Source organism: Corvus kubaryi, unplaced genomic scaffold (assembly GCF_017639235.1).
Source record: "Corvus kubaryi isolate FWS band 111438036 unplaced genomic scaffold, C.kubaryi_AGA036_p1.0 65026, whole genome shotgun sequence".
NCBI lineage: Eukaryota > Metazoa > Chordata > Aves > Passeriformes > Corvidae > Corvus > Corvus kubaryi.
The window spans coordinates 41,065-63,125 of record NW_024581703.1 but is presented as its reverse complement, the minus strand read 5'-3'; the positions used below and the strand labels follow the sequence as shown (position 1 = coordinate 63,125).

Genomic DNA, 22,061 nt, shown 5'->3' with positions numbered 1-22,061 from the left:
AAAAGCTGCAACCTTAGATGGTCTCAGTGCTGCTGGGATGTTTGCAATGGTGCAGCAGTGTCTGCTTGTCTTAGTCCCCCACTTGGCTGGCCCTTGGCAAGCACATTGTGCCTCCCAGTTGTGCGCTACCCTTGCACTTTGTTAACTAACAGTCTTCACGTGCAGTGGTTTTAAACATTCAGGGATTACCAGCTTTGATGATTATGCTTCCCAGGTTGTCTTCCTCAACCAGTGACAAGTATCTCAGGATGTCATTTAGTGGATGCAGGGAGGAATCTACTGTCCCCTTGGAGATACTGTTTCCACCAAGAAGGTGCTCTCAGCTCTTCCCATTAAACCATGGCCAGTGCTGCCCAGAGTCCTTCCAGGCTGTTGTTTCCATCTTTCGCCTTGACTTCATGGGGCTACTGAGAAATAAAAGGTGTCTTTCCCCTCCTTTGACTAAAATTAGTGGTGTCCAGGCATTCAGATGGGAGATGGGAGACTTGCTTGGCAATTGCTATTACATAAAGGGCAGAGAAAACAGGATTGGTTCTTGATCTGGTTTTTTAATGACAGTGCTGCTTTGGGGAAACAAACTGTGCTTTTTGTCTCCTTTCTAAAGCACTGTGCAGGTTTAACCCTTCAAGTGTAACTCTGAGGGAGGAGACTGATGTGGATCCCCATCAGAGGATCTCTGACTCCGTACTCATCATTGTGTGGTCACCATGCCCCCGTGGGCCTTGACCTCTGTGCCAAGGGATGCAGTAGTGGCAAACTTTCTGTCCTGAAAGCTGGAGGCTGCACCTCCTTCACCTCTTTGCAGACCTAAGACTGGATATTTTGATGGCCTGTGATGTCTCCTTGGGATGCTCAGCCATGAACAGGCATATCCATGCCCTCAGCTTCCCTGTGTCCCTACAGAGTGAGTGTCCCCACAGAGTGGATGCCCCCCCTGCTGCTGCAGGAGTGGGTCAGCAGAGCCACACGAATGGGCTGCAGAGGGCTCCCGGGAGGAGCACAGCTCAGCGAAGGCCTGGGCTGCGAGAGAGACGGAGGCAGAACAAGTGAAGGGTGAAGGTGCTCATGTCTAGCATCAGCTGCAGCTGCCAGCACAAGCCCCAGGAGGGTCATTGTCGCACGCCGTTCGTTCTTTTTCCGAGTGACTTAGTGCTTGATGTGGTTAACTGAAGAGCAGGCATGGAGCCAGGTGGGAAATGAGCTCACTCTGCCTTACAGGGAAGCAAGAGGAGAGGGGAGGTGACAACAGCCTCGTGACCAGTTTCTTCCCTTGCAATTTACTGTGGTTTAACTTGAAAATTGCCGCGTGTGACCAGGTGGTGGCCTGTGTCACACGTGTACGGGATTTTGGAGTCACAAGTGGAACGGCTGCTGTGCCTGGTAGTGCTGAGCTGGCGCTTCAGCGAGGTTTTGTCCTTGTCCCACTGCACCTCGGGAGACTTTGGCCAGGTGGCATGTGACAGGGCCAGCTTGGTGGCATTGCCCCAGAGCTGGCTGGTGGACAGTGGTGGGCGTCAGGCACCAGCTGGAAGCGGCCGTTCAGGAGCGGAGTGGTCGCGTCACAGGCTGTGATCTCAGCTCTCCTCGGCTGTGCCACGTGTGTAGCAATCTGGGGAATGCGTGCCCAGAAATGAGCCGCAGGAATTCCCCTCACAAGGAAGTGACTGCAGTAGTGCAGAACCCCTGCTCAGGATGGTTTTCCTTCTCCCACTCCCTAGGCGCATATATACACCCCCTCCTTCTCTAAAGAGTTAGGATACTGTCATCCAAAGAAGTGCTTTAGCAGCAGGCTAGGTGATATTAGTTACTCTTACTAGTAATATCAGTCAAGCAAACTTATAATTACATTTAAATTCATCTATTCCTTCTTTTTTTCCTCTGGGAAAGGCTATTAAAGAACTTGTTTTACAAAGAGAGAACTAAACACCAACAATCCTACATCTCTTTCTCCAAAATATTCGTGTCCTATTAGCAGAACCACAGCCTAGCTTATAAACTAAATATTTATTAAATATTAATGAAATATATAATAATAACAACAACTATATATAACAAATATCAATAATATGTAAAAATAATAACTAATTATCAATAACTAAATATTCATTCATTTATTTATTTCTTTAATAAGGAATTAGCTTAGAATTCATCTTCAAAATAGGAACTGCAGATTTTTAAGAAGTCTGGCAACTGCAATTATAAAAAAAAGTTAAGTAGGCACCTTATTAATTTATAGAGATACATATATATATGTTATATGTAATATATAGATGTGCATGTATATGTGCATATATATACATATATCAAAGGAAAAAATGGGTGTTTTGATTAAGATGTGTCCAGGTGGCTGCAGATAAGAGGAACCTGAAACTTGCTTTTAAATTTCAACCCTACCTGCAATCAATCCCCTCCAGAAGGGGACATTATTCTTGCCTTTCCATCTCTGTGCAGGTTTGGAGTCAGCAGCTTTCGCCAGCTGTGCTGAGCTGTGCAGAATAGGGACCTGGGGTGGGGAAATGCTGTGGCTCTTCCCTTTGTACTAAATAATCCAGATTTTGCTGGGCTGAAAGGGAAAATGTGACTGTGACTGATGCTGGCAGGGCAGGCAGGGCCCTGAGTTAGGAGTGAGCTGGCTCTGCTTATTTCCATGACTATGTAATGCAAAAAAATTAGCATATTAACCCACGGACTAGGGTTTGTGCTGGGCCTGAGCTAGCAGATGCCCTTGCAGGGGGATGCCCAGGGTTCTGGACTGCTTCACTGAGAAGAGCCAGGAGAAAGCCTTAGCAAGCACCTCAGCACGCTGAGGGCGAACCTTAAAATCATGCACTTGGCCCATGGGGATGATTCACCAATAAAAGCTTAGGTACCTTCCAACTTGTTTTGCTTTTTTAAAGGAAGAAATAAGCAAAACCAGTTCCTTGGTTGACACCCTGTGTGCACTCTGCTGCTGCCCCACCGACCCCCACGCACAGGCCACAGACCCTTCACCAGGGTATCCCACTCTGATTCCTCACCAGCTTTCCTCAGCACGTCACTCAGCATCTTTCAAGGAGAACATGGGTTCAGCTGTCACCTTGCCAGTGCAGAGAAGCTGGTAGCTTTGAATTATGTTGTGTAAATATTTGAAACATAAAAGGATTAAAGAATTAGTGATAGGCAGCCAGGGAAAGTAACCTGATTTTTAAAAGAGCAGGCAATTACGTAATTGATTTACAATGCAGAAATAATCTGAAGGGACTAAAGAGGACTCAGAAAAGGCTGAAAAACCACAGCATCTGTACCTTGGAAGCCAGTACAGTTTTGGTATCTTCCAGGGTTTTCTTCAGCTCTTTTGCACCCCAGGTGTCCTCTTCTTCCTCCTGCAGTGAAGCAGTTTCAGGCCTCTCCCTGGTAAGCAGGAGGAGCATTTCAAGAGGAAGAATAATTTTGCCCACTCTCACTTTCCACGGTCACAGTTTATTCCTCTGTTTAGCTTACGGTTTGGCTATTGTTTAAGATTTGCAATTTCAGAAAACTAAACTCCTAGACAGGAAGTACTACTTGGTGCAGTCAAATGACCTGAAAATTTTTGAAATTATTGAAAATAATAAATTCAAAGGTGTTAATACTGTCAGGAATTTACAACTTGCAGCGAAATGCGTGAGAGAGAAGTTGTTGTAGAAAAGGAGCTTTGGATGAAGCAGGTGCTTTGAGCTGGACCTCAGAGGTGCTCAGGGTCCCTCAGGGTGCTGCTGGGGAGGCAGCTTATCAGTCCTCCCACCGCATACTCCACCCCCCAGGCTCCCTCTGGGCACTACATAAACATGGAACTAATATAAATTAAAACCAGGTGAGTTGTACTCATCATCCAGACTGAATTTACATGGTTCTTAAACAGATAATCATTTAGCACTAATGAGGAAAAGAATATCCCTGTACAGTACAAAGTTTAATTTGTCTCTACATGGTTTATCTTGACCAAATCTAAAATATGTATTTACAGAAATAATTTTTCAAAATTTGTCAATTTTTCAAAATATACTGAGACAGCTACATGCAGAATGTGAATTAGTCTTTCACCTGTAATTTCAGTAAAATAAGTGATTCCTGTTACTAGCCTTGCACAAGCTGATCTGAGATATAATTAAAATGCCTCTGGGCATTTTCTGAGCAGAATCCATTTTATTCCAGCCTGAACTATCCACCTTGGGAACCAACACTGAACAAGAAGTTACTTGGTGACATCAGCTGTGACTGCACAGGTCCACTTCCCTATGAAGACCAACTAGCCTTTGTCCCATTTGTCCCCCAGCACCTTGCCATATACATCTCTAGAATATTTCTGTGTATTTAAAGCCCTCTGGATTACCAAAGCATTCATTAACTAAAAAGGAAACATTCATAAATGCAATACTCCAGCCAGTTTTCTGCCTTCAGAGCTGGCTCCATCACCACAGCAGTGTGCTGTCACACTTCTGTATAAACACCACCAGCATTGCAGGACAGTGAGGAAGGAGTTAAGGACAGCTGTGAAAGTTGCTTAAAGAAATAAGCAGTCAGAAGACAAATACAGTTCTCAACTAAGAGCATTTATTAAAAGTTTAATCGAAATAGTTTTATTCCCAAGTTTTGGTTACAAAAGTCTAACAATTTCCCCAGGTAGTCAAAGATTAATAAAAAGAACTCAGATGGCATTACATTAGTGCATAGAAAGTAAATCTGGTCTATAAAAGTTAAAGAAAAACCAAAAAAACCCAAATGTGTAAAATTTAAGTTTTAAATACATGAAAGCAATTGCTACTATTGCAGGCAGAGCATTCCCGAGTGTTTTGCTGCACACATTAAGTTGTTAGATGCAATACTGTTCTTTAGGGGCTTTTTACCTGCTGGAGGCAGCACCAGTCCCTCTGCCACAAACTGTGCCGCTGGGCTCTCACCCTGCTCTTCAGCAGGGCCCTTGTAAGGTGACCCAGCCTCCCAGCAGCTTGGGCCGGGGATCTGATCTGTGCACAGCTGACCTAAGGGCCTCTTGCAACAGCAGCACTGCACTGCACCCACCACCTTTCCCTGCTTGGGGTCAGGGCACTCCATGCAGCATCACACCCCATTTGCCTATGGATTTGAATCAGTTGCTTACTACAAACCCATTTCCAAACTGCCATGGAGCAAAAGTGCACCCAGCTGAAGACAGCCCTGTGCACTGCACACAGAGGCACTCCAGACTGGGTGTTGCATATCCAGCCCACAACCAGCCAAACCAAACATCCTGCACCTAGCCAAGGAATGTGAAGGAAATCTAACGAATGCAGAGCCGTGCTCAAGGCAGCTTGTGCCAAAGCTGCCTTGCTTTTCATCCAAATCAGAACTTTGCTGAACCAGTTTGACTGAAGCCTCTCGGAAAATATTTAGCAGTTTAACAGAAAAGCATGCAAAGATTTGGCAAAGTACTTCAGAGCTTTATTATGGCAACAGCAGGTCTGCTGCCATTTTGAAGTTAGGTACTTCCTGTTGCCTTGGGGACACTAACAAACCTCCAGAAGCAGAATTTAAGCAGCAGAGATTTCTTTACTGAATTCCACAGCCTGCTATGAAGCTCTCTAGCTCTTGCTTCCACTGTACCTTCAAAACTGGTGTGTAATGCTCCAAGGTTTCACTGCAGTTAAGACACAGAAGGTGAGCAGAAAAGGAGGAAAGATCCAAACAAAGAGCATGAAAATAAGCAACAGCAGTTCAGACCTATCCAAGCAGTACAGATATGAGTTCCTGCAGAGCAAGCACACAGCTGGAGAAGGAAAGGAAAACAAATGAGAGAATACAGCCATTACAGGCAGAACAAACATAGTGGTGTCATGGAACAAGTCCTGCAAAGATACTGAATTTCTTTTTGACCTCTTGTGGGGAGGCTGTGGGGAAATCATGTGAAAGGTTAGTAAAACAGCTGCATCATTATGCAAGTCAGCTCTGATTATCCATTAACTGCTTGCCCCCATATTTACCTATTTGAAGCAAGGCTTCAATGCTGGAAGTCCTAATTATTACAGCTGGTATTTCTGTAACACAGAATATTTTATTTGGAATTATTTATCTTGTGATCATTAATAATCATTTGGACCAGGTTTTCAGGTCCCCTTTAATTGACTGATCCAAATCTTCAACCTGTTTTTAAAAACAGGCACCTCATCCCACTGTGTCCCTTGGTACAGGCTACAGCAATGAGTCACTCAGATTGCATCAAAGTGCAATTCTAGACCGGTTTTAGATTTGCCTGTTCAATGTCTTAAGATGTATTAGAAAACATTTATGTAAAAGTGTTTTCATCGTTATAGAGCTACACAACACTTAACCAGTTCCCCAGAAAAAGAAAAATCTGGTTTTGCTTTTGACTAGAAAAATCAGTGTACAAAATGTTGGAAACCCAACTTTAGATTATTTGTTTGTAACTTTGTAAGTTTAAAATGTGTTCAGACTGTTTCTTCTTCTCAATGTTGAGTTTTCTTGGTTTACTCGAGAGGCATCACAGAATGCACCAAAATACTGCAACTGTTACCTGGTATTTGTGCAATGCAATCTAAAAGTAATTTTTAAAGAAAGCACCAGTAGTTATTTAAGGCTTAGATCAGGTATGAAGTAAACCTGCAGCTGAATTTTGCTCTACTCTTCAGAAACAACTAATTTTGAGCATTTGCTTTGTAACTTCTGAACATACTTAAGTAATAATGATCCTTTCTTATCCCAGATGACTAGATATAGGTTTTGCCATGAACTTAACATTAACCCAAAGAACACAGAGACATAGCATTGAACTTTTGTTTTAATGGTCTCAAATTCTGTGACAGATTTTTGGTCAAGTTTCCATTTAAAAAAATTTATCGATTTTAAAGACTAATAACTTAAACTGCCACGAAACAAATGGTCCAAAAACATTCCTTTCCTTCTGAAGCTTTTACGATGCATTGTAATCATTAACCAGTCTTTCACTATTAAACTTAAATGGCCAATTGAGACAAACAGTTCTGAGACCGTTCTTCCACCACTGATTAAGACTGAGGTGGCAGCTGGTGTACAGAATTTTCATTTAGCCTTCTGGGCCTTCTGGGCAGACTTTGTGACCTTGCCAGCTCCTCCAGCCTTCTTGTCCACTGCCTTGATGACACCAACAGCGACCGTCTGCCTCATGTCACGCACGGCAAAACGACCTGAAAGCAAAAACACGTTTCATGACTTTTGTCCGTGGCTGCCTAACTCAGCCCCATTTGCACAGTAACAACATGCAGGGTTGGTGTCAATGGGCCAGTGCTGCTCTGGAACCAGACTGGGACAGGGCCATCACCCTCTCGAGAGTATCCCTCCCTGTACCAGTAAGGTTTTCATTCCATTTCAGAGTTTCAAGTCACAGCTTTCATCAGTTTCACAGAGCACACTGCATCTTGATACTAGAAATTGAGGAGTGTTTGTTCCAGAGATCAGTATTAACATGAGATGCCTTACCAAGAGGAGGATAATCAGAGAAGCTCTCAACACACATTGGTTTGCCAGGGATCATATCAACGATGGCAGCATCTCCGGATTTCAGGAATTTGGGGCCATCCTCCAGCTTCTTGCCAGAACGACGATCGATCTTCTCCTTGAGCTCAGCAAATTTGCACGCAATGTGAGCAGTATGGCAATCCAGCACAGGGGCATAGCCAGCACTGATTTGGCCAGGGTGGTTCAGGATAATGACCTAGGAAACAAAGGAAGCCAAGTTAGAAGTGGAGTTATTTTAAACACTGACGTATCTTAGAAAGCCAAGGAGTTAATGACATTTGCTCTGATCAAATATAACTCAGAACACAACTCTATGTCACACTTTATAGCTTAGCCTAACAAGACTCCTATTTTGGAATACAGAGCTACATTCCAAACATCCTTGAACAGCTGCGAAACATACCTGTGCAGTGAAGCCAGCAGCTTCCATGGGAGGATCGTTCTTGCTGTCACCAGCAACATTACCACGGCGAACATCTTTCACGGACACGTTCTTAACATTGAAGCCAACGTTGTCTCCAGGCAGAGCTTCGCTCAGGGCTTCGTGGTGCATCTCAACAGATTTAACTTCAGTTGTTACATTGACAGGGGCAAATGTAACCACCATGCCTGGCTTCAGAACACCCGTTTCCACACGGCCAACTGGTACAGTACCAATGCCTGCAAGCAAGAAACATCATCAGTAATTCAGCTTAAAGAATATATGCCCCTATGGCAGAAAAACCCCATTTGAGACAAGAATTTTACTTTTATGACTTGGAAAAGCAGCTCTTGGGCAAATGCCTGCATTTCTGGCCCACACATCAGCTGTTGCTGGCAAGTGAGCAGCACTACAGAGAACACATACCGCCGATTTTGTAGACGTCCTGAAGAGGCAGACGCAGAGGTTTGTCAGTTGGACGAGTTGGTGGCAGGATGCAGTCCAAGGCTTCAAGGAGGGTGGTTCCGCTGGCACTGCCATCCTTACGGGTGATCTTCCATCCCTTGAACCAGGGCATCTGTAATGGAAACAAGTCCAGCTTAATCTGACTGCCAAATTTAATCACAGAAGGCTGGAAATGCCCAAGTGGTATCTCTGAGTATTAGCACAATTTACTGTTGCAGATAAGAATTTTTTAAGTGCTAGGATTTTATCTGGGACCTTGGCACTTCCCAAACATAACTATTAAAAAACATGCACATTTTATCATTACATAATCTGTCATAATAGTCCTCCTAGTTTCATGCCTTAACAGAAATAAATGCCAAACCTACGTTAGAGCTAGGCTCCAGCATGTTGTCGCCGTTCCAACCAGAAATTGGCACAAAAGCCACAGTGTCTGGGTTGTAGCCAATCTTCTTGATGTAAGTGCTGACTTCTTTGACAATCTCTTCATATCTCTTCTGGCTGTAAGGTGGCTCAGTGGAATCCATCTTGTTGACACCAACAATCAGCTGTTTTACACCCAGGGTGTAAGCCAGAAGGGCATGCTCACGGGTCTGCCCGTTCTTGGAAATACCAGCCTCAAACTCACCAACACCAGCAGCAACGATCAGGACAGCACAATCAGCCTATGAAAAGAAAAAAAAACACCCCTCACTAAAATGCTTGCACGTATGTCCAAGTAATACAGGAACCCCCCCTAACCAAGGAACAACCCTCCCAAACTCCCCAAATCCTGTTTTCTTTACATACCTGAGAAGTTCCAGTAATCATGTTTTTAATGAAGTCTCTGTGTCCAGGAGCATCAATGATGGTGACGTAGTACTTGCTTGTTTCAAATTTCCACAGGGAAATATCAATAGTAATACCACGCTCACGTTCAGCCTTCAGCTTGTCCAAGACCCAGGCATATTTGAAGGAACCTTTTCCCATCTACAGTTACAAGAAAATAATTTTATTCCCATCAAAAAAAGGAAAAAAAAAAGAAATAGTTCCGTATCTGCCTTTAGTTCAGAAATATCACACAATGGCTAAAGAGCAAAATCCAATAGTAACTGGCTTAAAGATGATAAACGTTGCTGCTCATAAAACAAGCAACTAGATACACTTGGCACTACTGGTGAGAGATGCCAACTGTTGAACCTTACTGAAGCCGTTAACAGTTCAGGCTCCTTGACAGCTTGTTGATGACAGTAATAAATCTACATGACAGAGCTCCTGAGCCTGAGTTCCACTATCAAGTATTCTCTACAATTTTAAGTCCTCCTAATACTGCAATAATCAACATTTTAACTTTCACTCTGCTCAACATTTGCCAAATTTTAATCTAGAATGTTCATATGACCTATGCTGTTATCACACAGAAAAAAAAATCAGCAAAACTCCCCGATTCTCAAATTAAACCTCCATAGATCAACTTCTTTTAATTCTACCTTTAACTTTATGTATGCAGAACTTGAATTTGGCCATTTAATTTGATTTCACATTACTATTCAGATGCAGCTTTAGACTACCGCTTCCTTACATGCTCTACATTTCACAATTTGAGTTTTTGCAACTAACACAATGGCAGACAGAACACTTAACCACTTGTTCTACCTCGGGAACAACTGTGACCCAGCTGCCGCCCTGTGGCCATGCAACACTGAGCCACTTGTTCAGCTCCTGGGGAGGAGGCAACCAAACCGCCTCCCCGCGGCCACTGAATGCTCTGCAGCTTCACTCGGAGATTAAGGGTCTATTCATATCTCCAGCCTGGAATTTTGCTGGCTGCTATGGGCCCACGCACCTCAGCCGCCTCCTTCTCGAACTTCTCGATGGTTCTCTTGTCGATGCCCCCACATTTGTAGATGAGGTGGCCGGTGGTGGTGGACTTGCCAGAATCGACGTGGCCGATGACGACGATGTTAATGTGGGTCTTCTCCTTTCCCATTTTCGATGTTAGCTGAGTTCTTTCTTTCGGCAAAAGAGAATCGACACCTGTAAATTCCCCAGGAAAGAGCTGGTTACGCCTCGGGCCAGCGATGGCGGCGCCACATGCGGGGAGGCCCGGCCGGGATGGCGGCTCCGCCCCGCCGGGGGAGGGGAGGAGCGAGGCGGGCGGGCCGGGGGCCCCTCGGAGCGCCCCTCGCGTCGCCCCCTCCCCGGGGCTCGAGTTACCCCGGCGGCGGCGGCCGGGGTGTGGGGTGGCGGCGAGCGGGCCCGGCGGGCAGCGCGGAGGGCGGGGCCGCCCCGCTCCTTTGTGTGACTCACCCCGCCCGGGCCGCCGCGTCCTCCATTTTGTGGCGCTGGCAGCGGGCAGGCAAGCCGAGCGGCCATTTTTTCACTCGTGCCCCAGCCCCCCTCTCCCCCGACGGCCGCCGCACAGCCCTGCGCGTCCCGGCGCCGCCGCCCGCGGGGCACAGGGGGAGGCTGCCGGGCGCTTTCTGCCCCACGCCCGCCCGGACACGCCGCCCCCCCCGAACTCAGCCCAGACAAGGGGGTGTGCACATGGGAATCGAGGAAAACGATGCGCCGCCATCCCGCCGTCCCGCACTCCCCTACCCGTCCGTCCGCCCCGGCTCGTGCTAGCGCTCTCGGCTTGTCCTTCTCCCCTCCCCTCGGCCCCCACCACGCCCCGCCTGGGCGCTCGCCAAGCCTCCGGGGCGAGCAGACCCCGGCCCAGCCCGGCCCTGCGGACGCACCTCACCCGCTCGGCGACGGCGGCAAACCCGGAGCGAAAAAGACCGACGGCGTGAGCGCCACCCCTTATATACACTGCCATGGGGGGCGGGGCCTCTGGGACACGTCACCGCTCCCGGCGGCCCCGCGGCCCCGCCCCGGCACGGAGCGCCCCCGCCCGGGCTGTGCGGGACCCCCTCGGCCCGCGCGGGACCCCGGTCCGGTCCGGCCGCGGGCGCAGGGTCCGGCCCGCGATGTGCTGAGGGGCTGCGCCGGGAAGGGAGCGGTGCCCCTCCCGCGCGGGGATGGAGAGCGGGCGGGCGGGAGTGGCCGCCTTGTCCGGGAGGAAGCGGGGCAGCACAGACCAGACCCGGCCCCCCTGCAGGGCCCAGCGGCTCGTCGGGCCTGGGCACCGGGAGCGTCAGGCCTGGCGTCATGGCCGAGCCGGGGGGATGCGGCAGCTGACGGAAGTCCCCGGGGAACAGCCCCCGGCGAATTAATTGTATTTCTCATTAGAGACACAAAGGAACGCAATGGGTGAGAGTAGAAACGTTCAGTGAGTTACCCTGACCGGCAAGTAACAAATATCGGCTAAACATCACGGAATACAAGACCCTCCCTACCCCAGTACGTTGCAAGTCTCCCAGAATCAAAGGGGGGTAAGGAGAGGGAGAGCAGGAATTTCAGGGAACTTACTACACTAGATTAAGAAGCCATCGTTTGGCTTTAAAAAAAAGAAGAGTCTTTTTCTGTTTTTGTTGTACCGTTAGAGAATAAAAGTTGACTCGGCTTAGAAAACTTCGGCACAAAAATACAAATCAAGGTGGACGCACCTCCAGCAAAGATGCGTCTGAAGTGCAAATGTATCAGTCACGGAAGCATTCGGGACATGGGGTCTCTGTACAAGAAACCCTGACTGCGAGAAGTGCCCCTGTACTGTAATTTCACATGAGAAAACCCGCAGCCCTGGCAAACTATTTTTAGAATCATGGCAATGAGGAGTCACAAAACAGCTCTCACAACATCAGAAATAAAGGCCCTCGTGATTCCAGTAGATTTTCTCTGGTTTACTCGCTTGTAACTGATGTAAGAAAATCCATGAAATATTCAACATCTCCTATATCCATTCAACAGAAATTAAGCTGAGAAGCTGAACTATCTCTGTTATTTTTAAATTATCTGCAAAGCTATGTACTCCATGTTCTTATTCACCTACATTATATGCCTGTCAGAAATAGTTACTTATCTATAGACAACTATAATCCATTCATTTCTTGGTATGCTCTTCAGGTTGCAGTTGTAAAGCATGGAAATAGCCTCTTGTTCTAAAACAAACAAAAACCAACATCAGCAAAGTAATAATAAAAAAACAACCTCAGGCATCTACATATCTACCCTTCCACTTGACTTCAAGTTTCTCTAGCTGAGATAAACCCAGCATCAAATTCATTAGAGAGCAGTAAACTTAGTATTTAATGGTTTGATATGGAATTGAAGTGTTTCCGTGTGATACGGTATTTTTCCCACACGAAAGATTAAAAAGATGCATTTTGTAAAAAAAAAAAAAAAATCAATGTCATTAGAGAAGATGCTGAGTTTAGAATACACCTCTTATAAAATAACCAGTTTCAGAGTAAAAACCTGCAAAAAGGTTCAGATATTAAAGAAACACTATTTTTTAAGAAAGGAAAAAACTAATCAAATTTTCTCTCATCCCTTCCTACGTTTTTCAGCAGAGATTAGCGGTGGGAGTGGAGGGAAGGCAGAGATGGTTCAGCTTTCCTCAACACTAATCTTCAGGGGTAGTTATTAGTGAAGACACTGCAGATGAACACAATAAAAGGGCAGGAAAAGGAAGGTGGTCCACTTTCTGGAAATGGAAATGCATTATTGTGAAGTGATTTAGTGGCTTGGGTTGAAGACCAAAGTGTAGTAGTTGGCAAGAAAGCTAGGAAGCACTCACTTCTAGGGTCTTCTATAAAGCAAAGACTGTAAACACAGCAAAAAAGCTTTATTCTTCAGGATGTTTTGAAGTTACCTTCTAAAATGTGTATTTCAGTGGGGGGTATTTTTAATGGACTAATCTGCCAAAGAATCCGTTTTCATAAAAAGGTAGTTTTAACACTTCCCAAATGTAGTCAATTACTTGTGCCTGAACAGGGAGAGGAGGAAGGAAATATGTTGCTAATTTCTTATATGGTCCATACTAAACTGTACATTTCTAATTTTTAAATGTACTTTCCTTAAAAGACTATTTCCTAAATAAAGGCTTTTAGAACCAGCTATTTCTTAAGAGAGTAATTTTTTGTGGTATCTACATAGCTGAAAGCTATGAAAGCTGAATTTGTGGTACAAATTTTTAAACATGGTCCTAGTTTAAGTCTACAGCAGTTGTTTTCCCCCTCCATGTCTTTAAATGAGTATTCAAAATAATTTTATTATTTCCTCTTTAGTTTGACCAATACATGCTTTTATTCTCTCAACAATTACTGTATCTCTTCTTGCCCACTCTATTAGAAGAACATTCCTATTATCAATGTCACAAATATTTATACAGCTGGGGAGCTTCTGATATATGAGTAGCCTCAGATAATACAGTGGAAATGCATTCTGAAGAATCCTCTCAGCTAACACAAAGAGGCCTATACTGGACTAAATCCTGTGTGCAAAGGAACCTGTAAAAATTTTAGATTTTATTACTTTGGTAAAACTAAGCACTTCAGTATGTAATGTTTAGGAAGGAACAGAGATTTCAAGAACTCAAGGACTTTGGGCATTGAAATAGGGCTTATTCAATCCATACTGACTTCAGCAATAGGAGGACTTTGTGGGCAAAAATTACTTATTCTCCTTCAATCACTGGTGAGCATATGCTAAACTGAAATATCCTACCTCCACACATGTCTCCCGTGTAAGAACACACAGAATGCTCTAAAGCATTTATATTGTAGGAGCCTGTACAGAAACCACCATTTTAAAAGGGTTTTGAATCTCAGATCAAATTATATTAAAATGAAAGTAATGCTGTCAGTATGTAAGCCAAATTTTTTAACTTAAAAAAGTATATGTTAACTGGATTTTGAGTTCACAGTAGCTACTGCAGCATTACTTCCATTTTATCATGTGGCTCCAGCACATACAGAATAGGCTATAAGCTTAGAACAGTCACAGCCAGTGAAATCATGCTAGGAGATAAAAGATGAGCTGCTCACTGAGCACCTCTAAAGAATTTTAACTCTCTACCATATACATGTGGGTATTTTTTTGGTCAGACTCCTGTGCAAAGATGAAGGTAAGTAGTGCTTATACAACTATTTTAACTGCAATGACCGAGGTCATTTAGGAGTGTGAGCAAACAGACTTTATAAGCGTAAGACTTGAAACACAGATCTGATAAATAGAGTATATCAAGCTCACTACACATGAAAGAGGCACTAAGATTTCTTGAGGGCACTTTCAGAAAGTGTTGGAAATGCAGTCCAAAGTTATCAATAGTAATTGGTGATTAGCAAAACTGGATTCTGGTATGTAGCACTGTCATACAATTAGCCTCATACTTACTGTGAAAGGCTTTCTAATTCCTGTATCACAATTATCATGGTATGTACATTAGTGCAAAGTTCAACTTAAACTATAGCATGAGCATACAGCTTCCATCTATAAGTGTTCTTTAATGCATTGATTCTTAATAGCAATGAAAAGCATCTACATCTGTTAAATTTTTTTTTTCCATACATGATCCTAATACTTACTACCAGATTTTACAGTCATCTGTTTATGAAATAAAAGAACAATAGAATAATGGTGTTATGCATATATGAAGAGAACAGACAGAAAACCTGCCTGAAAACAAAGGTTTAACGGAACAGTGTGAGGTAATCTAAACTACTTGAAAAATCTACTTTTGAAAGTTACTAAGCCCTGTACAAGTAGTTGGCATTTTTATATAAACAAAATTGCTTGATAAAAGAAAGAGACAACAGTAAATAAACTGTAAGTTACTGTCTTATTAGACAGCACAAATTAAACTCCTCCATCCTTGGAAGTTTAAGACCTGGAATAAAGAAAGCCTCCTTGTCTGATCTCATAGCTGACCTTGCTTATAGATTCACAAAAGAAGGTCTTATAGTAGGAGCTGTAAGACAGTGGCCTTCAAAACTGTAGAGTATCACTGGGATGAACAAGCAGTTACAATTTCAGAGTCTTCTGAATAGCTTAACACGAGCCGCTTTAAAAGTCATTGTTTCCCCTTAAAGAAGTTTCCTCTGGGAAGCACTGCCATTCTAGTTAGAACATTTACAACAGGTGAAGGACTAATGGCTTAGAAGATAGCCTGCTTTTAAAAAAAATAAATCCTTTGGACAATCTTTTCAAACCACATTTATCCACAGCACGAGAAAGCTCATTTATGTTGAAGGTTTAGTACTGGCTGAACTGTGATACTGAAAGTTTAGGATCAGACAGAGTGGTCAGATCATACGGGGATGTGACCAGAACTAACAGCTGTATTTAAACCCCGTGTTCTGTTCTGTGGAGGTCTGCATTTGTGAGCTAGGAAATGAAAGTGTTTCATGTAGAGCAGAAGTGTCCTAAGCAGGAAAAAACCAGCCTCACAGGTGGCTGCTTTGGTAAGAGTGTTCTGGAACAGAACAGCGAATAGGAAGATACATGCAGACAGTAGCTTTAACAAAAAGTGACCCCTCACTTGCAGACAGCTGACAAAACTTCATATACCTCATTAGTGCTAGGCTAATTTACACCAGCTGATGACCTGGCTCCAGGCAAAAAGCAGAATTACTAGACACTAATGCAGAATAAAAGTGAAGGGCTGATGAAGTAACCACCATTATGGAGAAACAACACAATTTGTTAAACTGTTCTGTGGTTTTGCATTAGTATTTCTCAACAGCAAACAGGCTAATTTTTACTATATCCCACCACCTTTTGGACAGCCTAAATGAATGGTAAACCCTTCTAGGAGCTCAATTCAAAAAATGCCCTAAGTGGGAGCATTTTATATATATTTTTTTTTTCTTAACATATATATATATATAAAGTAGTGCATTCTGTATTAAGAAAATGTCAGTTACTGAACCAAAATCCACTGGGTGAGGATGGTGTAGCTTTTGTTCTTAATTTATCATGAACCTCCAAAATTCCATTTTAAAGCTCTGATCTTTTTTGCTAAAAATCATTTTGCCAAAAGCAAGATATTCATCCTCTTGTGCTGATAAGCCTGTGACAAACTTTAAGTGGGACGTCAAATACTCACATGCATCTTAGAATTCTTCTCTGAGCCCTCACAGCAACTGAGCTATGCTTGAATAACTTTGCTTAGTGTCCACTCATCAGGTTAATTTTGCTGCCCCTCTTGTTGTAGTAGGTTTGGAGCTGGATTGTGCACTTCACAAAAAACCCCTGTGAATTCCCACTGTCATGTTACAGACCCTGTGCATTCTCCCCTTTCTACCTCTCCTACTGATCCAAGTAAAGGTAAGTTGTCAAGAAAGGAGACATTCTATAAATAGAATCCTAGAAGGGGTTTATATGAATAAAAAAACCCCTGAGGTGCAGCTTAGAGGTGCAAGGGAAACATAATAAAGGTGCCTTTGGTGCAGACTGCTAAAGTATGCTCCAGACTGGAGCCAGTGGATGGATGGGTCGAAGGAGGAAGAGGCTCTACCTGAGACCCAGGCTAGCAAGGATAGTGCAGATGTATCCAGCTGTTCACTGTTCACTCTCCCATCTTGACATTGCTGTGATTTTGACTCTTGGCGTGACTCTGGCCATAGGCTTGCCTTCCACTGCAATTACATGTACATCATTTTTACAATGTGGTAACCACAGTAACCAGACGTGGTGCAAGTCAAGTCACTTAGAAGCCTTGCTCAGATTTAGTGAATATAGCATATGCCTGACATTTATTCAGTGAATTTAGATTTGAGATGATTAAACTTTGGAAAGGTTTCAGAGAAGAACTATGGGAATAAATCTAGATTTGGGAAAGTACTTACACCTGACCTGCTCAATCTATACTGAGTTTACTGAAAGACAGTTTGGCTTAATCTCCAGGATTCTGCAAGACAGAAAATTCTGTAAAGGAAGAATCACAAATCTGGGCACAGACACAAGAAGGTTCAAGATTGTTGGTAGTTATATTAAGGTAGAAATAGAAACCACTTACTTGTAATTGTCAATGAGCAGTGGTAGCAGCTTGCTTAAAGCAGGAAGCCAACATATGAAGAAATCCTCAATATTTAATTACATTAGTAAAAAAAAACCCCAAACACAATAAAGGATTAAGAACTTGATTTGGGGGGAGGGAGAAGGAACAAGAGGTGGCATCTACTTAAAATGGTATCTATATTTTTAGTATTTTTAGTTAGTCCTCTCTTAATACAGTCTCTCTGAGGTACTTGGACAGATGAAGCTATCAGAACCACTACTGATCATTGTGAACAGCTATAGAATGTGAAAGTGAACACTAAAAAAATAGAAAAAGAACCCAACAAAGTAATAAATAAAGAAGAAAAAGAGAGAAAAACCACACACATGAGCTGGGCAGTTATGGAACAGCTGGTCTAATTTCAATTCCTGGAAAAATATATTGCAACAAATGAACTATTTTTGGAAGATAATAAGTTGATAAGTAACAACCCCAGACTTGTTAGGAGCTGATTGCATCAAACTGATCTTGTCTACTGTGACAGGTTTAACAGGATGGGAAAATATGGATATCATTTAACTTAAGGGAAGATTTGATGCTTTTTATGGGCAACTTGCATAAGTAAGCTCAGCTCTTGGACAAAAGAATGCATGTGCAGGAGACCGGCTGAAGATGACATGCTCAAAGTGATTGCTAATAGACTATGAAACTGACTTCTATCAAATCAGTTTCTGTGGGCACAGACATTAATCCCCCATACAAATATACAGTTATAAATACATACAAACGTAATTTTAAATTGCACTCTTGGGGTAAGAAGGACAGGGAACACCTCTGACCACTTCAGAAGTCAAGAACAGAAGTCAAGAACATTACTCAGAGTAATGTGGGCAAGTAAAGAAAAAAGGACTAAAATAATTAGCAAATAAATTAAGGTTAATATTTGTCCTTTGTAAGGAACAGTTCACTGCAAAAACACAGGAGCAGCAGCAGCTACCCAGCAGTCCTGTATAAAAGGACCTGGGGTTAGAGTGGATCACTAACTGAACATGAGTCAACACTGCCATACTCTTGTGAAAAAAGCAAACATACTGAGGTGCATAAACAGAAGTGCTGTGAGGTATGTAAAATAAACCTTTCACTTTACTTAGTACTCATTAACATGTCTGCTGGGATACTTTGTCCATCTTGGGAATGATGCTTCAAAATTATATCTAGAGGCAAAAACACTGGAACAGATTCTGTGGGCAGCTGGTGGAACCTCCATCATTACCCAGCTCCTTACAAGCACCTAAATACCTAGCAGGAATGGTTCAAGTATCAATAATACTTACTGATCTATACATACCCAAAAGTCTCTTCAAGCCTTAATTTCCATAGGTTTACATTTTTTAGAAGATCTGTGTAATCAAAAATGAATTTCTTATACCATAATTCTTGGTATAATAGCTTGGTAAGGAAGTCTCTCCCTGACTTTAATATACTTGTATTAGCTGAAGTTCAGCATCTTTAGTTACAATATTCAATCTGAATGGAAATCCACAAATATTTAAACCAATCATAATGCATCTTGCTGTATAAATTACATCTTTCACACTAGATAATTAAGTACATTTTACTGAAAACCAAAAAGCTGGCCTAATATAACTAAGAGAGGTGTGGAAGGAAACAGAATAGTCAGTCCTAAACTCTAAGCAATGAAGAGTCAGGCTAAAAATGAAAGATAGGGGACGAAATTTTATATCACAGACTCATCTTGCTATTGCATATGGCAGGTTATGTTAGAGCTTTTGGGAACGGAGTACATTCCTGGCACTGGATGTTATAAAGCATTCATTCTGTACTAATTTCTTATCAAAATGAAATGCTGAAAAACATGTTTGGTTTCTCCAGCAGTTTCTAAACAACATCCAGAAGAATGCTAAAAACCAGTGCACATGACTTTCCCACGGGCAGCGATACCCTGGCAGGATCTATCAGCTAAGCAGCATTACGGGGGAGGTCACTCCACACACGCTGCTGCTCCTCACAGTCCCCGGGAGAAACAACAGCTGTGGTTTTGCAAGGCGGTCCACAGAGGAATGGCATTTCAGAGGTTAAAAGCTTGTACCACATGTTGTATAAAGTAGACTTCGGCCCCTTTAAATCCGGAACAGGTGTTGAGTCAGCTCTTTGCACTGAGGCCAAATCTCACAACGCCAGGGAGCCAGGGCTGACAGGACATCCCGTCCGGCCGGCCCCCATGCCAGAGGATACCGAGGGCAGACGAAGGGAATACGAACTGTAAAAGCCTGTTGCTATCCCACAGCCCAGAGTAAAAGTAAGATACTTTAAAATACAGTACGGGTTAGAAGAAGATTGCAAACTGATTCATACCAGCGAGTCATGTGTTACTGTCCTCTTCTGCCTGAAACAGGAACACTCCTACTCTCAGCAGGAGACAGCCTGTGCTGCTGAAGCTGTGAACAGCACTCAGGGATCCCCTTTGTGCAGAGCAGGACGAGCTAGGAGGTCTATCTCAGTTAGTCTCCATGGCACAGTCTGTGCAATTCCTAAGGCGACCTGAAGTGAAAAGCACACTGTTTCAAGTTTTGTGTGCTGTTTCTGATTTCGCACAGAGGATATTAAATCACCGCCCAGCTGTTTTATGTACAGATATTGTCATCCACCACAGAAAACCTAATTGTGGGTACAAAGTATGTACAGGTGGGAGTACTGCAATAATAAAACATACAGGGGCACACACAAGTAGTGGCTCCCCCACCTCCCTCCTATCCGAATCGGTCGGGGTGCATGTGAGTGAAGTGGCAGTTGTAAAGAAATGCTGCTTTTTAGAAAGTAAACCTTAGCTCCTTAAATTCAGCTCTGCGGAGTCATCAAAGTGAGGTATCACTATTTATGGGAAATAGTTTATACTTGCCCTGCAAGCTAACGCAGTCCAATTTACCTCACAAAGCTGTGCAGTGAGTCATGAGACCCAGCAACATTCACACACCCATATGCACTACGGAAGCAGAAACTCTTGCTCACTTGCTTTCCCCTTTCCTTCTGGGATGTTCCTGAGAAACAGCATCCATTAACAACATCAGACAGTGACTGGTGTGGGTAAAACAAACTGTAACATAGAGGATATGAAAGAAAAAAGGAAAGTCTATTCCAAACGAAGCTTTTAATTTCTTCTCTTTAGCATATATCCAAGTTCAGTAATTTGAAATGTGTTATTCCATGTCAAAGCTAAGTCTATGGAGCTGGGAATACCTGCCAGAATAATTGTTTTTCTCTTCTATCAATCCAAAGATTTATTGAATTGGATCTAGCACATTGTATAGTTGAAAGGGGAGTGGGAGCAGTGAAGCTATTCACAGGAAAATTTTTGTTTTGTTTTTGTTTCCTATTCAATTATCCAGTTGACCAAATTAACTTCATGGCCACGTGATTCCCTGATTCACTCCACAGGAAGTAGGACATACCATTTCGGTGTTGAGGCTCAGTTACATCAGCTTAGCTACAAAGTGAAATTGCACTCTCATTTATTCTCTTGACTAAGCCATTATAACCATCGAGGCAGATCTAGGCTGTATCACATACTACCCACATTTCTCAGAAGCCCAGACCTGCAATTCATGCTTAAACCTATGTGAAATACACATAAACCTAAGTGAAAATACACTTATCTCTTTCAAAAAGATTTGAGTATTTTTCCATGGGAACTTTGTTTTTTCCACTGCTAATTTTTAAGTATTCATTATTCAGTAGAGAAGTCAATGGTAATACACACAAAATAATTGTAATTTACAACTTCTAAAGCTTACAGCAATATTGAATTCTCACTATGTGCATGACTAGGTAACATCAGACCATCTTAGTCATCTTAATGGGACCCTAATAGTGGTCTCTATAGTCTCTGAATTCTGAGTTCTGAACCATGAAATGTGTGGGTTTTTTATTTTTTGGATTTTGCTCGGGTTTTTCTCCTTTTCTTGCTATAAATATGTACAATGCCTGCTAGCAGGGGCTGTGTACCATCTCAAAGCATACAAGCAACAACAGACAACATCCAGTTACACCCATTGATCTGTTAATGGCCATATGCAACAATTACATCTCATCATGTATTATTCACCTTCTACTCAATTCAGTTCTTTTAATATGTTAAAAAAAAGGAGAAAAAAGTTATTAACCACCATTATATATTTACACTGCATCTTGATTTTAAGAAAACTTCCCTGTCCAGTCCTGCAGGAGCCACCCTGGCAGTCACACTCGCCCACCTGAGCTGGGACCAAGACCCTTCACAGCTACACCCCCACTCACACAGTCACACCAGGCTTCCTCACTGGATCGACCCCAGGTTTCCCATAGCAGAGTCTCAGATGTCCAGATCCTTAAAATAATTAAACCGTGGTGCAATAACAAAGTAACAAAATAACAGCCTGAGCTGGTGCCTCCGAGGAGGGACCCCGAACAAAGGAATCCCTGGACTTTTATACCCTCACAGTCTAAGCACAAAAAGCCTGCGGGTTGTCAGCTCCTGCCGTATCTGTCAGTGTCCAGTCGCCTGGCAGGGCCACAGGTCCCCGGGCCCTTTGTTGTGCAATGGCTCGGCAGTTCCCGGGCTCTTGCCTCGGGCTCCCCCCCACCCAGAGCTCAACCTGTGGCTCCCACTGCAGCTGCTCACCGAGATACCCGCACTGAAGGGATTCCTCAGCATTGGCTAAGCTAATGTACACTCTTTAAGCAGTAGTTGTCAATACTCTGTCATCTATATTCTTAGGAGCTTCTAAAAAATGTATCAACCAAGTC

The 22,061-nt window shown here is 43.3% G+C and overlaps 1 protein-coding gene across 2 annotated transcripts; it reads right to left on the bottom strand.

Annotated features, from left to right (window-relative positions):
- Nucleotides 1-6,775: 6,775 nt before the first annotated feature.
- LOC121672884 (elongation factor 1-alpha 1) lies at nucleotides 6,776-11,213 on the bottom strand. 2 transcript variants are annotated; one of them, XM_042045786.1, is made up of 8 exons: nucleotides 11,121-11,213; nucleotides 10,221-10,411; nucleotides 9,185-9,364; nucleotides 8,764-9,060; nucleotides 8,357-8,507; nucleotides 7,913-8,169; nucleotides 7,471-7,705; nucleotides 6,776-7,178 (listed from the first exon to the last, which is right to left on the bottom strand). In XM_042045786.1, the coding sequence occupies exons 2-8, from the start codon at nucleotides 10,362-10,364 to the stop codon at nucleotides 7,054-7,056; spliced, it is 1,389 nt and encodes a 462-aa protein (XP_041901720.1). In that variant the 5' UTR covers nucleotides 10,365-10,411; nucleotides 11,121-11,213; the 3' UTR covers nucleotides 6,776-7,053. The 2 variants fall into 2 exon arrangements, with proteins under 2 accessions (XP_041901720.1, XP_041901719.1); XM_042045785.1 differs by having other exon boundaries at nucleotides 11,116-11,207.
- Between the last annotated feature and the right edge of the window lie 10,848 nt (nucleotides 11,214-22,061).